This window comes from Anolis sagrei, chromosome 1 (assembly GCF_037176765.1).
Source record: "Anolis sagrei isolate rAnoSag1 chromosome 1, rAnoSag1.mat, whole genome shotgun sequence".
Classification (NCBI taxonomy): Eukaryota; Metazoa; Chordata; class Lepidosauria; order Squamata; family Dactyloidae; genus Anolis; species Anolis sagrei.
In genome coordinates, this window is record NC_090021.1 from 94761532 (window position 1) to 94778569 (window position 17038).

Consider the following 17038-nt stretch of genomic DNA (forward strand, 5'->3'; position numbering starts at 1 on the left):
AAAAAGTGAATAGAGCATGAGTTTTGAGTGAAAGCCAAAAGAGTAAACCGTAAGCTAATAATAGCTTTGTATAATTATTCAGAGGAAGGAATTGGCAAAACCACTTCTCAGTATTCTTTGCTAAACAGAACCCTATGAAATGCATGGGGTTGCCATAAGTCAACAGGTGACTTGAAATATACATATGCAGACAGTTATGTCAAAATGCTTGAGAAATACTACATTTTTATACAAAGAATAAGCAAGTCAATAACACTGATATCTGATTGCAAAGATATGTAGCTAAAATGATGCTAGCAGGAAATGTAATACAGCAGTATGCCAGTTTATAGATGCGAATGATAAGCTCAGATAGAGAACTCAAAGCTATACTTCCTTAAAAAGTTGGGTAATAATAATAATAAAACTTTATTTATATTCTGCCCTATCTCCCCAGAGGGACTCAGGGTGGATTCCAATCACAAAAAGGCAAACATTCAATGCCTAAACATAACAGCTAATACACACATAATAACAAAAGTAGAACTACACAGCATATAAAGCAAATTGTAACTTAATAAATTAAGATTTGATTTAAAGAAACCTATTATATGAGACATAAAATAAAACATCAAACAGAAGTGTGAATCGGAGATAGTGTTAATATTATATTCATCTGAGGGAGAGGAGTCAGAGCCTAAATCCAACTGGGAACATTTATTTATTTATTTATTTACAACATTTGTATCCCGCCCATATCAGCCCAAAGGTGACTCAGGGCGGTGTACAAGTAGGCAACAATTAGATGCCATACAGGCCCGTAGCCAGAATTTCGTTTTGGGGAGGGGGGGGGCTGATTTTTTTTCAGGGGGGGTTTCGGGGGGGGGGGCTGAGTTTCGGGGGGGGGCTGAGTCTGAGTGAAAGAGGGTCTAGCCTAGCAAACCTTTTGTATCATTACCCCAATACCCCCATGCATATGGGATATATTGAGTGTGGTGATCAGATCATGATATGAATAAACATAACAGTTTAAATAATACACCAATAAGGCCTTTTCGTGAACCACCATGAGAATTTTGAGGGGGGGGGGGGGCTGAAGCCCCTCAAGCCCCCCCCCCCCCCCCCCCCCCCGGCTACATGCCTGATGCCATATATAAAAATACATACATCAATAAAAAGCAAAAACATCCACTGACAGAACTGTTATTGTCAGTGCAAGTAGGTGCATGCGCAGGGGGGATATCCTCTCTCTATGGAAATTCTGCAAAGATCCCCAAAAAAGTATTTTAAAAACCAAGGGAACCCACTGATGCCACATTTTATGTAGTTCTGAAGTACGCAGGAAAGAGAGGAGGAGTTCTGCCACATTGGTGCTCAGAGCCAATGTGAAGTTACATCAGAGGTTGAGGAATAATGAAGGAAGCACAGAAGGGCAGTGGTTTTAGGACAACATTGTATGGATCAGGTGCAGGGTATCTTTGGTCCTTCAGATGTTTTGGGAGTTGCAGTCAAAAATATCTGAAGGGCCATAAGTGATGTAGATATACTATAAAATTTGAATGGAAAAAGGTGGCAATTCCTCAGTTAATGGAAGCATTGCTCCATCATTGAATAGGTACACTTCTAATATGACACAACAGCCGAACCAACAGTATTCTGAGTTATAGGAGCAAACTGAGCACCCAACCACATTGCTATCAGCCGTATGAAAATGTTCTTAATCCCCTTAAGGAAAAGATTTGCAGCTCTATCGCTCCAGTGTATGCCTACTGCCTTTCTGGATGGGAGGTTTAATAACACTCTGTAGTACCAAAGATATTGCATCTGTAAGTCAGATGAAATTGAGGATGTCTCCTGCTGTTTATTAGCTTGCTCACTGTATATGTTCCCAAGGCAAAACATTTTGCCTGCTTTCCCTGATCTTTATGAAACAGATTTTTTTCCACTCCTGGAAAGACTAGGATACTTTCATTACTGCACAGGTTGCTAAATTTCCTCTGACTGCTAGAAGGTTAAGAGCCAAGTAACCAAAACAAATAAAATGGCAAGAACAGAATAGCCTCTTCATTTAAAAAAACCTACTTTTTGGCTGCTATGTTTATTTTAATATGAGGGGTAGTTTGTCATTTGTTATAGGAGGGAAAGTAGTTATAAATATCACTTTCAGTAATTTTTAGCCATTTTAGGTATATTTTTCAGAAACATTATACTCATTCAATACTTTGCATTTTAAATGCATTCTATATTTTATTTTAGTGTCCTAAATTATAATGGACCATGCCTGTAAGCAAAAAAGTCAAAGTTACAGTTGTAGTTATGACATGTCTTTAATCCAGAAATTGAATCTTTTCCAAATGATTATTACAGAGTGACACAAAGTGCAACAAAGCTACTGGCCTAAGCATTTTCCACCAAGAAAATACTGCAGTTTCTGATTTCCTAACCACATTATATATTGTCGCTGGAGAGAGGAAATTCTTCCATACTTATCTGGTGTGGAGTGACCTGTATTAGGGCCTGTCATCATGAATACTGTAGAAATTACCATAACATTATCTATGTCACCATGCTGAAGATGTACTGAGGAGTTGAATGGATTTCTTTGAATATTGAAGAGGGAACAATCAGTCTTTCAGATTTTTTTTTAAAATGCTAGTTTGACTTCCTAAATTTTGTGATCAGCATGCTTTTTAAAGAGAAAAACTATTTTGTATAATACTGTGTACCATCTGGTCAATTTTCTTGGGATCATTTTCAGTTGTTTCAGCCTATGATATGGACCCTTGAATATGTCCATTCCATCACATGACTTTGGCCTTTGCCCATGTTGGCTTTTAAGCTATTGCAAATGTGGACTAATTGTGTGGGTCCAAGAGATAACAAATGCCTTTTGCATTCAAGCAGAACCCAGAGGTGTAAACTACTGCCTTATCATTGATAGCCCATATTTGTGTAATGTGCTTGAACGTGTGGTAATGGGATAGCTTTGGTTTTTGTTGTTGTTGTTGTTGAATAAATAGATAATTTGGACCCATTTCAGTCTGGTCAGGCCAGAGTACAATACTACAAAAGTCTAGGTGCTCTGATTGATGGCTTTCTCTGGTGGGAAGAAGGATGAAGTGCTGCTCTGTAGATCCTCCTGGATCTCAGTTTTTGATACCATTAATCATGGTAGCTTACTGGGGCTGCTCTGACAGACAGAAGTGGGAGACATGGTCTATAGTGGTTCCACTCCTGTCTACAAGTTCGGTTTCATTGGGGGCCATTGAGGTCTCTGCTCAATCTCCTCCCATGGTGTCGTGGGGTGCCACAAGACTCACTCTTGTCTTCCATGCTGTTTAAATTTTATGTGAAGGTGCTGGGAACGGCCATTAGGAGTGTTGGGGTTGAATGCCATCACTGTGTTGATGACACTCAGTTCTACTTCTCATAATTGGAGTTGGCTGGAGCTGGAGTTGGAGCTATAGAGGTGCTGGAGTAGTCCCTGGATGTTGTAATGGCCTAGATGTAGGCAACTAAATTGAAGTTGAATCGTGATAAGATGGAGGCTCTGTAAATTGCCGGTTCTTGATTCTAGGAATTAGATAAGTTGCTTGCCCTTGGTGGGGTTGATCTTTCCCTGAAGGAGCAGGGTTATAATCAGAGGCGGCTCAACCCATTACACAAAGTAAGCATTTGCAGTACTGTTGATTTTGCCCAGGGGCGCTCTTGAGGCACTCTTGGGGGAAAATAGACCTTGACATATGCGAGTTGTAGTTACTGGGATGTATAGTTCACCTACAATCAAAGAGCATTCTGAACTCCACCAATGATGGAATTGAACCAAATATGGCACACAGAACTCCCATGACGAACAGAAAATATATATCAGTGATTGGTTTGGGGGGGGGGGGGGAAGCGCCAAAATACTGTTTGCTTACTGTTGAAAATCACCTAGGGCCGTCTCTGGTTATAATCTTGAAGTAATTCTAGATCCATACTTGTCACTTGGGCCCAATTGAATTTGGTGGACTGGAGAGCTTGAAGCACATTTTGATCGGTACATCAGGTATGATCTTTCCTGGACAGGATTTTAGTTTTACAAGGTCCTTAGTCTTTTCTGATAAATCGTGCTGGTGCCTTGCCAAACTACAACTCCCATGATTCTATAGCAGACATGGACAAACTTTGGCCCTCCAGGTGTTTTGGACTGCAACTCCCAGAATTACTAACATTGGTAGGCTGTTAGGAATTGTGGGAGTTGAAGTCCAAAACCCCTGGAGGGCCAAAGTTTGCCCATGCCTGTTCTATAGCACTGACTGGTGACAGTTAAAATGGCATCAAATTGCATTAATTCTACCCTTGGGTGGCTAAGTGATACAAAATTGCCATAAATAAATAAACAAACAAACAATCAAACAAAAAATCCCTGTTACAACATGTGCATCACAATCCTATCTCTATCTACTCAGAAGAATGTCCTGTCATTTTAGTTTACTTTCAATAAATGTTATTTAAAATAGCAGACATATACCATCCGGTTAATGGTGGCTAATGACTACTATATCAGAGGGGCACTAATCTACTTTGAGTTTTAGTTCAGACATCAACCCAAGCACCTATACAAGATTCTCAATACCATACCCCAAATAGGCTCACCATCTTGTTTAACTCTTATAAAGTTCAGACTAAATCCTAGAATGAATCTACTGATCGACTGCTCCCTTGACTTAGAAGTCATTTTCTAGATAATGAATGACACCTCTGGGAATAAGGACAAAGGGTATGCATTTTTCTGTTTTATTTGAACAATGCCTCTTTCCTTCATTACAGATCCTTTCCTTATGAATCATTTGCCATCACTGCCTCCTGGGCTGGACACTGTTGACATGCAGTCTCCCCGAATACCAGGTAGAAAAAGAGGAAGACCCCCACTGCATTCAGCTCCCATGAAAATGGCTGTTCATAATCTTTATTCTGCACCAGTTGGTTCTTTGCCAGTTGTGAAGATCCCAAAGAAGCGAGGGAGGAAGCCAGGATACAAGGTATGTAGTCTTTCTAACTAATTTCATTGCTGGCTTGTGGGGTCCGCTTAGAGCAGGGGTCCACAAATTTTTTAAGCAGAGGGCCAGGTCACAGTCCCTCAAACTGTTGGAGGGCTGGATTATAATTTGAAAAATAAAACATGAATTCCTGTGCACGCTGCACATATCTTATTTGTAGTGTAAAAAACACTTTAAAACAATAAAATAATTAAAATGAGGAACAATGTTAACAAATATAAACTTATTAGTATTTCAATGGGAAATGTGGGCCTGCTTTTGGCTGATGAGATAGGATTGTTGTTGTTATGTGCTTTCAAGTTGTTTCAGACTTAGGTTGACTCTGAGCGAGGGTAAATGACCTTGGAGGGCCGCATCCGGCCCCCGGGCCATAGTTTGAGGACCCATGGCTTAGAGTATATCTGTAGAAGTTGAAGAGTATATCTCTACAGAGCCTTTAAAGAAGCGGTTCTCAAACTGTGCTCCAGAGATCCCTTCGGGCTCTGCGAGAGGGGCTCAGGATCTCCACAGGTGCCCCACTTCCTCTGGGATTCCTACTACTATTACAAAGGTTGAATGGCCATCTGTTGGGGGTACTTTGATTGAGTTTTTCCTGCATGGCTGAAGGAAGTTGGACTGGTGGTCTTCCACTGAAATATTGTTAAATTTATGTTAGTTAAAATTGTTAATTATTTTAAGTATTGTATTTATTATTATTATTATTATTATTATTATTATTATTATTTGCACTGTGTGAATTAGTTCACACAAACACTCTCCATCCACCCACCACTGGCCCAGCCCATACCTGATATAATATAATATAATATAATATAATATAATATAATATAATATAATATAATATAATATATAAAATTTATTGGGGCTCCACAGTAAACTTTTGCTTCAAAAGGGGCTTCATGGCTGAAAAGGTTTGGGAACCCCTGCTTTAAAGATTCTGAGACCTGCTCTCTGGCCTACCAGGACCAAGGCTTTTGGAGAGTTGTCCCTGGGTCAACTGATGCAGGTAATGGATGCCACAAGTTCTGGTCATGTACATTAAGGCAAATGGAAAGAAGGGGAAAATGTCATTATTTTTCTGCTTGTTGCTGCTGAAGAATTGATTAGCAGAAAGGACTATTTTGCAAAGTTGCGTGCAGATCTCAAAAAGTTATTTCAAAAAGGTAATGGGTTAAAGTTCTAGACTCAGTGCCATATAATGCTGTTAATAGTTTTTATGGTTTTATTTTTAAAAGACAATGCTCTGTTGCTTCATGGTGGCAATTAGAATAGTTAACTCTTACTTATATGAGAAACATCTGGATGCCACACTCTGCTGGTCTGTGAAACAAAATACATTCTTCTATTTAGCTGGTTATCACTCCAGTTACCCGTCACAGAAGCCATGGCACAACATAAGCCAGCACTTAACCTATGTGATGTTCTAGCAATCCCTGTAACAATAAAAGTGAGTAAAACTAGTCATGCAGTATAGGGAATGAAATTCCATCATGAGGTCCTCCATATGGAGGTGCTTGCTGCACCATGTTCCATCTCTAGGAACCTGAATGATTCCTCACTTATACCCCCACTCTGCAGCAATATTTTTCGGGACAGTGCCTTGCTTAAAGGGATGCTTTCGAGGAACTTTTCTTTATTGTGTAGTTGGAAGATAATTTTATTCTGTGCCTTCAGTGCAAAAGTGAACTGCGGTGTCATGAATCTGGTTTGCAACATCTCAACCAAGAATTAACTTAACCAGCCCATATATCCCTTGTTAAATTCAGTCATAATCAAAACTTATATCTTGATAATATACACATTGAATCCGGGGAGCAAGATGAGCTCCCACTCTTAGGTCCAGTTTCTGCCAACCTAGCACTTTGAAAACATGGAGATGTGAGTAGATTAATAGGTAACGTTTCTGTGGGAAGGTAATGGCACTCCATGCAGTCATGCAGGCCACATGACATAGGAGGTGTCTACAGACAATGTTGGTTCTTCATCTTAGAAATGGAGATGAGCACCACCCCCCAGAGTCAGACACGACTAGACTTAATGTCAAGGGAAAACCTTTACCTTAATATACAAGCTGTGTTCAATCCCAGGTCCAGGGAAAAGGTGGGTTATAGATAAATTGTAATGGCTGACATCTTCTTGAGCTGTTACAGTGTCACAGACAACACTTAACACTGTAAATATTGCAATTTACACTGACACCATTGCAATAGCCATAGATGTCCTCCCTTGCCCACCCTTGAAACCATCCACAGCACCAGTCAAACAAGTTCCATGTCATAGTAGAGAGTCTAATGAATGGTCATGTGTCCAGCTTCTTCTATCAGCAATGTACAGTGCAAAAAAAGTTCAATGTATTGTCGAAGTCTTTCATGGCCGGAATCACTGGGTTGCTGTAGGTTTTTTCGGGCTATATGGCCATGGTCTAGAGGCATTCTCTCCTGACAAAAAACAGTTGTTACAAGTTAGTTTGGTCAGTTGAATCAGAAGACATGGCTGTGATGACAGAGCTATGGTATCATTCCTTCTATCTGATAATGCAAGATAGTGGCCAACAACAGTGATGACAATGACAACAACAACCCTTTTGTTACTGGAAAGAGAAAAGAATGACATATTTGTAATAAGTTGCTTCCAAGCTCTGATTGCATTAGGGCAGAATCTGTTAGAAAGTCAATTCAAAGCTGTTGACATGATTGTTTCAGGCTATTTCAGAAATCTCCCAGCAGATTTCATATATATGCCATGTAGCAAGTAACCATGCAAACCTCCCCTCCCCTTTCCTCCACTCTCAGTTGTGATGCTGAAAATTTCAAATAGTGCTTTGTTGTTTTGATACAGAGCTTAGAAATAATTCATTACACATTATTTGTTACATTTTAATTTTGATTTGGCTTGAGGAAGGGAAGAACATCATCAATTAAACAGCTTAACATAACAAAACATGTTGTCCAAAAGGTTAATGAGGTTTTATCGCTTTCTCATTCACTGTGCCTTATGCTGCAGAGTCTGAGGTTCAAATTAGGCATTTCCCGCTTCATTGTTAAAGGTTTATTCAACATGCTAATTCTGTTAGTTTCTAATTGAAAGTTTGGGCAGAGGTTGTGTAAATGGTACTCCTTCCAAACTAGAACGGAAAGAAAATCAGTCAAGGCTGGGAACTGAAAAGCTAGAGTGGTGAATAAAGCTGGGGGTCTACTTTAAATTCTGCTTAGGGCCCTTCCAGACAGGCCCTATATCCCAAGACCTGATTCCACTTTTGTGCTTTAAACTGGATTATATGAATCCACACTGCCAGATAATCTGGAATAAACAGAAAACCTGGGATAAGATCCTGGGATGGAAAGCCTGTCTATGATTTGCTTTTGACTGTTTTAGTTCATAGCACAAGGTCTGCATGCATAATATATATTGCCATTATCAATCTTCTATACATCTTTCTCATTTACCTGGAAATTCACTGTCAGATTTAGAAAAAACTGCCTATTATTTCCTGAAAATTCTCAATGTACAGCTTTTATTCATATTATATTTCTAAAATACCAAGAGCCTTATATGCTGAATAAAATGTCACATGTGATTTTGGAGAAAAGGTGTCTTTGTTGTTTTCATTTAAAAAAACATATTCTGATTTAAGAATCCTCCTTCTTAATTCGCCAACATGTCTTTCTAGTCATTTATTATTACTACAGCACAACACTAGGATGGTGGATCAGTTATATCCTAATTCAGTCACCTTTTATAATTTCAAGCAAACTATCCAGGGCATCTGAGGGGCGACTGAACAGGATGTACATTGGTGGAAGTGGAAAGAAGGGAACAAAATGCAGCTCAGTGATCAACTTGAATTGAACAGATTGTTAGATCTGTAGGACAAATAATATTTAGTAATTTTTTAATTGCCTTTTCACATTCTGGCAATTTCCAAACATATTGGACCACAGTTCCCATCACTCCATCTGTCAAATAGATTATTGGATTTATAATCCAAGGGATCTGAAAACTGCCAGGCTGAGGAAGGCAACCAAATATTACATTTGAAGTAGTCAATGAAAAATCTGCCACCAGGAGACAAATGGTGACAACTAGTAATATGTGAAATAAAGGAGTTTTGTCATCGACTCCAGTGTTCATTCTGTGTTTTTTCTATAATTACTGTTCTTGTGTTCTGACCAATCGCTCCTATAAAAAAGAGAAAACACATGGACACAGAACACACATGCCATTGTGCTTTCTATGTTACGTTCTCTCCCACCAGCTGCTGGTTGCTGTTTTTCCATCATCCCTCCTGTGCAATTTCATCAGATCATAAAACAGTGAAGGGGCTCCAGTTTGACTATTTTTCATTTGAGATGGAGTCCTGTGACAATTTAAAGAAGTGTATTTTGGCACAGTGATTGTCCTCTTAAAATGTATTTGGTACCCCACAATGGCTGCTTTGAGGTCAGAGAGTAGGTGTTTTGAAAGGCTGAAATCTTCTGCCTCTTCTCCTTAACATGCAAAATTTTTGCACAGCTGCAACATCGAATTATTTTGGTGAAAGGCTGCACCGAGTTCCTTGGGGAGATGGTAGCAGGGTACAAATAAAGTTAATAATAAATAATAATATTGCACACCCTCCACTGTTTTAATATGGCAGGGGCCATCCCAATTAATAATTCCTATTCCTACTTTCCCAGCTATATTTAAAATATCACAATTTTTCTTCCCCTGACCTCCAAACTTGTCCTCTGTTTACATTTTTTAATATAATTTTTGTTGCAAATATATGAGGAATGGGGAAGGATACAAGAGTGGAAATAAAACAGGGGCATTTTTAACATCTTACATCTTTGCCTTCTTCCATTGTTATCTAATACAAGAAAAGGTTTCTATGATGTTAAAAAAATAAAATAGGGGAAAAAAGAGAGAAGAACATTTATTTTCTAATCTAAAACAGAAGGATAGAAAAGCGGGGGTACAGTGTTTTGTAACAAAGGAAGTAGAAAAGTTGAGAAATTGAAAATAGAAAGCCCTAATTAATGCCTCCTATTCTGTCTCTGCTGTCTTCTTCATAATCAAGAAATCTATTCCTTTTGTCACAAAACTTCTTATCCCTGGTAAATTAACTTTTCATGATCCCTTGGTTATCATTGGGGATCCTGTTATTCTTATCACCAACTACTCTATTTTTTCTTTTCTTATTATACCTACATCTCTGAACTACTATAGAAAACCCAATATTTTCAGTTTCCTTCTTTTAAATAGTCAATAAAAGGCTGCCACTCTTCTTCAAATTTGGAAGGATCTGGTAATTGTATAAGTCTAGTCAGTTTATCTCTAACTATTACAGTATTCTTCAAATTTAGGAAGGTCTGCCACTTGTATAAACTTGGTTGATTTGTCCATTTCTGTCAGATTTTTGTAATCCATAAATCTTGAGTGGAAATTCCTTCTTGCTTCCGGTAATCACAAATAATTAAAAGCTTTTCTCCTCTTGTTTGTTGAGTTTAGTTCATTTATATTTAAAGAGAGTATAATTAGAATCCTTGTTCTTTAGATAGTTGATGATAATCCAATTCTTCTTCATCATGTGGAGTGACCTGTTGCTGTTGTTGAATGTGTTCCTTATCCAGGATCTATTGAGGTTGTCATCTCTTATCTTTCTCCTTGATCTTCTCTTCTCTTTCTCCCTGATCTTCTTCTCCTTGACCTTCTTCTGAATCAAGATCTTTTAAAATTTCTCATAAAAATCTTTCATGAACGATGTTAACCAATACCTGATACCATCACTCCTTTTCAGTTTTCCCATCTGAATCTTTATCCTTTCTTCTGAAGTTCATCTGTCAGGAAAAAGTAATATCTTCTTTTCTTTATTGTCTGAGGTGGACATTATCTTAAGACTGCAATCCTGGTATTTCCAATTTCAATTGGATCTTTGACGTGAACTTGCAAAACTTGTTATCTCATTGGACAGGGGGAATTTAGCGTCCTAGGACGCATTCATCCTGGCTTCTGGACAGAGCCCCACACTGGCCATCACATGGCATCATGTGACTTCCAGTGGAGGACACATGCCCAACAGGGGTGAAAGCATGAGTTGAAGTCCAAAACACCTGGAGGGTTGAAGTTTACCCATGTCTGATATGGTTCATCTCTATGGTTACTTCCTATCTTATTTCTTGTTTGAAATCAGTCCAGAGGTTCCATGCCATCTCAGAATGTTATGGCTATCGAGTTCTTAGGTGTGTTAAACAATGTTAATTCCCACTGTTCTTATAGTGTTGTCTTTAACAAATTGATTCACTTTCACCTAATAATTTAACCCAGCAGACTTAGAAAATTGTAGAAGAATAGTTCCACTAGCTGGATTTTTAAAGTCCTTTATTTTCAATGGAGGAAAAAAGAATTCAGCTTAAAACATCTCAGAGATGTTTTTGTCCAAAAAGTTGGTACGCTTACCAAGCAGATTGAAGAGCATCTTTTGGTTCATTTTTTCAGATCTTGTATAAATATAGTATTTTAAGAAGTGAATCCAAGCTGCTTCTGTCCACATCTGCTTGCATGGGGTACATGTTGTCTCCTCTCTCTCATTCTCCTGTTTCAGCGGGGAAGGTGAGATCCTTTGAGCCTTGAGGGGTTTGTGTGTGTTCTTTTTTTTTCTGAAAAAGTATTTCTTAATTCCATTTTCTTCACTGGAAGTCCTTCCTCCTCTGTTTACATGAATAGGTGCAAACTGAGTTCATTATGCAGGAGCAGCATCTATTCAGGTAACTCAGTGAAGGGGAGAGGAGGGGGTGCTCTTCCTTGTTAATAACAATGGTTACCTTTACCACAGTCTGATGTTGCTCAGCCACATATGTCCTGGTTTCCACTTGAAATATTGGAGAAGCTCCCAAAGCACTCCACTCTTGATCACAGCATACACATATTCATTCACAATTCTGCAGTGACAATTCCACGGAAACCCATTGTAGGTATCTCTATGTATACCATATATGAGGGTATACCATATAAATTGGTTTAGAGAGCTATTACAGAAAAAGGAGCCCAATGATAATTGATGGTTATCTCTCCTTCATGCACCAACAGTCGGCCCTTCACATTCCTTGGAGTTAGGGGCATATTATCCCTGTGATAGTGAAAAATCACAAATAAAAATACTGTATTTTTTATCTGAGAGAACATCTCTCTAGCAATCTCTAGATCCCCCACTTGAAGTCAACCACTGAATTGCACTAAAGGACGTACAAATCTCTCAAAAACCTTTTAGTAGAAGTTCACCATAGTCACACTGGAGGACCTAGAGATTCTTAAAAATAACATTTTAATCATATCTGTAAATCACAGAATCCACAAAGTAAAACCTACAAATGTGGAAGGTTTAATGTATTTTTAATATATTATGAAAGACTGAATGTGATTATGCCATTATTATCTCTTTGTAATTTCTATATTAGTTAATGATAGAAATTGGAAAAACTGGTCCTGAGGTGCACTTCATGCTCAAAGTAGGCTTTTCACAGAAATGTCCAGCATGCATAGGGACAACCCAGCATGACTTTCCTGTGGCTTCTTTTAAAATGAATGCTTCTTTAATCAATTATGGATCAATTGAATTAGATTTCACCTTGTTTAACATTAATGGCAATGCAGTAATTTTTCAATTTTGTTTGGATAATGTAATGGATTAATTCTTAAACTAAATTTCCCAAGATCTGGTGGCTGAAGAAGCTGTTCAGAAAAGAAAGTTCTCATCTCTTTTGCTGCATTTTTAACCTTACAACAAACAGCAACATGTTGAATTAGAAGTCCAGGTGACACAAAAAGTTAATAAGACTTACCTATGATGCTTATGCTATGATGCTTACACTTCTCTTCAGGCATGGAGCCCGCCAGATCCCATCACATGACACCAATCTGCTTCCTGTGGGGCTCCGTGCCTGAAGAGAGGTACAAGTGTTGCAGGATGCAGTGCCAGCAACACAGGAAGTTTCCCATATTGCATAGATAACAACGGGGGGGGGGGGGGGGGAGGCTGGCAGCAGTGCTTCCCCCATAAGATAGGTGAGGGGCATTGTGGGCAATCAGGGTGACAGGTTTCCCATGTCCCCTGTCAGGCCTCACTGTTTAAGAGTTAATTCATTACATTATCCAAATAAAATGGGAGCCCTCGGTGGCGCAGTGGGTTAAAGCACTGAGCTGCTGAGCTTGTTGATTGACAGGTCGCAGGTTCGATCCCGGGGAGCGGCGTAAGCTTCCGCTGTCAGCCCTAGCTTCTGCCAACCTAGCAGTTCGAAAACATGCAAATGTGAGTAGATCAATAGGTACCACTCCGGCGGGAAGGTAACGGCACTCCATGCAGTCATGCCAGCCACATGACCTTGGAGGTGTCTACGGACAACGCTGGCTCTTTGGCTTAGAAATGGAGATGAGCACCACACCCCAGAGTCAGACATGACTGGACTTAATGTCAGGGGACTACCTTTACCTTTACTATCCAAATAAAATTGGAAAATTACTGCATTGCCATTAATGTGAAACAAGGTGGAATCGAATTCATTGGATTCATGATCTGTGGCAAATCCCCCACTATTGCCCAGATCACAGGTCCCAATGTGATAGCGTCCTATGTGACATCAGTATCTGGATGAGTGAAATTTCACCATCAGGGAGCCTATGTACTGAAAATACTCTTGAGTTGTATGTTGAATTCTTAGCATGTATGGCAATGACAAACCCTATTGCAATGTGGAATCCAGAGTGCTTTCACAAACAGTGGGCATTGGGTTATTGAGAGTTCCCATCATGTCCTTTGTGAACTAGTTATGGTCCATATAAGCATACTGCAAATGGTCTGTTTGTGTGCTCAGGGAGCTATGGGAAATTTAGCTGACTTGTGACTCTTAACCTCCTCAGCGGGGGGCAGATTTCATTGATGTTGGAGATTTAGAGCCCTGAAATTATCTTTGAGAGGTTTTAGGAACATGGGAATAGGTCTTTCCTAATTTTTCCTTCACCTCTGTATTTAAAAAGTATGACCTTTTTATGTGGTGGTCCACAAAAACTTGATGATGTAGTGGATTGTATAAAAAGAACATTTGGGTATATTGGATTAGATCTGAGTTATTTTTCGTTCCTGAAAAGGGTTTCCTCTACTCTCCCATCAAGCAGAAGAGGGCTTTCCATTGTAGGAAGATTCCTTCTTGCACAGAAATGCAAAGTTTGATCTACTCCACACATGCTATTGAAGCAACTATGATTAGTATTATGGAGTACAACAAACTTGACATTCTTGAGAGTGTCCTTAGGTGTTCCTCAGCTCCTGCAACTGTAAAAGGAGTTGTGACAAGGTTGTATTTCAGCTCCTGCATCAACAAGAAAATTTGCATTAAAAAAAACCATAATTGGTTTAGTACAAGCTGACAAAGATGCATTTCCTTTTCTGCATGATAGAAGAAGTGTTGAAGAAAAAGGAGGAGGCAGTAAATTGAAGATCATACATTATTTATGAGGTCTAGTTTAATGCAATCATTTCTGTCATCTAGTATGTAAGAATTGCATGTTTAGGGGTGATGCTGTTTCTTGATGAATGAAAACTAGGAATAAGACATCCTTTAGTAAGCAATGGCTTCACCTTCTGAGGTTGACATCAGCAATCTGTAGAGCGGAACACATCTGACTTTTCGCTTATTATTACACTGGAAGATTTGCACACGGAAGCAACATTTCTGTTTTTGCAAGAAACTTCTGTCGCTCATGCATGGTCCCCAGAATTAAAGTGTACAGCTCTTGCTCCTAATCCACATGCTGGTGGAGTCTGAGGCTGCATTTTATGATGGGTAGATCTCTTGGCTTAATGAGCTTAGAGATGGCATGGGTCCCGGCTACTGTGAGACGTTTATGTGCATTTCTAAAAGCTCTTGCATACTCTGATGGCAAGCAACCAACTTCTTTATGGCAGCTAATTGCTGGATTATTACACAACAGATGGATCAAATTGGGTCTGTATTTCATACAGACACACACACAAACAAAGAATTTACAGTTTTGGTTTAAAATTTATTTTGATGGAAATCGGTTTATCTCTAAGAGTGACAGTAAATTCATCTTTATTGCCTCCAGGATATATTTTAGGCTGTCATTAAATCTTCATGTCTGGTATAATCAGACAATAACAGACATATGAAGACAGACATGAATTTACACATGATTTATTTATTTATTTGGTCATCCATGATGACTGGTGACTTCTGCATCTGCACAGTAATGAACCTCATCCAGTTTTTAATATGACACCTAGAAGGGCTATCCAGGGTTTTGACCTATTTGGGGATGAGGCTTGTAGAGTTACTTTAATGTCTGAACTAAAATCCAGGAGGATCCAGAAAACACCAGACCATAGTTGTACATCGCTATGATCTCTGTGCTACTCACAGTGCAGCCCTATACATGTCAGAGGTGAACCCCATTGTTTTTAATGGGGTATTCTTCCAGGTGAGAGTGCATAGAACTGCAGCCTTAGTTGTTTCCACCAAGACAATCTAGATTGCAATCTGAAAAGTTATGACTTGCTGGAAGATAAGGAGGTAAGATGTTCCTCCAGAGGTTGAGATCATTGATCTGCAATGTGTGGACCCCAGAGTTTCTTGGGGTCCATGAAAATCTACTCTGGTCATGTAGCAAAGTTATGGTCCATCAGCATTTATTAATTAATTTATTTATTTAGAGTATTTATATTCCGCCCTTCTCACCCTGCAGGGGACTCAGGGTGGATTACAATGTACATATACAGGCAAACATTCAATGCCTTAGACACACAACACATATAGACAGACAGTCAGAGGCTATTTAACATTCCAACATTTTCTGGCCACCAGGGGAGCTGTCACTTCAATTTCCATCTGCGACACTGATAAAGTACTTCCTCATTCCCCACATGTAGGTTAGACTAGAACTTCCCACTGTTGCACATGGTGCTATAAAATGGCTACTTTGGTCATGTTTCCCCTTCTTTGGGTGTTCAACAAAACAGAAAAAAATCCACATCTACAAAACAGTGATGCCTTTATTGACCAACCAAAATGCAGATAATATCTCATAGAAGCTTTCAAGGCTTCACTGGCTTCATCATTAAGCAAATATATTAAAAATCATACAGCAGAAAAGTGGCAATGTTAGAGCCCTATATTCTGTCTCAAGTCTTATGTCTGCTGTCAGTTAAGATGGTATTGAGGGATATCAATGCTGGCAGAGGTCATATGAGAACTAGGGACAAATTCCAACAAAAGACAAGAAATAGAATTTCAATTCCATTAGCAAAAGAATTGTAACTTCCCTTGAGATTCAGTTCTGTGTGAAGCTAGTAGGACCTTTCTTAGCCAGAAAACATTTTTCAAGAACTAACTCATCTCCATGGAGACTGATTGATCAGGAAATTGATTTCTGAGGAAACCCATAAAGGTAAATCGGGTGCTGTTGGGTCAATTTCTTTCATAGAGTGAAAAATTAAAGACATGCATTGTCTTCGTAATTATTCTAATCTTTTTCACAAAGGTACAAGCTAAGCGTATATGATGGGGATGTGCAAAGCACAGCAAAAGACAACTGTTTTGAATCCTTCCATTATGGATCAGTGTCTTACCATGAATTTCCCTGGCATTTCAGAGAGGCTTGCCAGGTCTTTGCTTGGCAGTGATAACATTAAATGTTGCTCATAAACGATTTTAGTGATGAGACACTGAGGACTTGTGTTTTGTGGTTTTTTATTGTTTTATTGCTTTTATATGGTTTATATTATATATAATGTCTTTAGCTGTATTTATGTTGTTTGGGGGCATTGACTGCCAATTGTAAACCGCCTCGAGTCACCTCCAGGTTGAGAGGGACGGTATATAAATATAGTAAGTAAGTAAGTAAATAAATAAATAAATAGCAAGGAAGGTGGAGAAATGGGTTGGGAAATAGAAACACTGGTGGTCTCACATAAAGCTTGTGAAAGACATATCAGTACTGTTTATGTGGCAGGATCTGAGACAAAG

At 39.0% G+C, this 17038-nt stretch overlaps 1 protein-coding gene across 1 annotated transcript in view; it reads left to right on the forward strand.

The window, feature by feature from the left end:
- The window catches only part of SCML4 (Scm polycomb group protein like 4), a 110662-nt gene that overhangs the window by 47174 nt on the left and 46450 nt on the right, over nucleotides 1–17038 (forward strand). The window contains exon 2 of the mRNA XM_060753127.2: nucleotides 4792–5003. Within this exon, the coding sequence (XP_060609110.1) occupies nucleotides 4803–5003 (201 nt within the window). The 5' untranslated portion in view covers nucleotides 4792–4802. The remainder of the gene's footprint in view (nucleotides 1–4791; nucleotides 5004–17038) is intronic.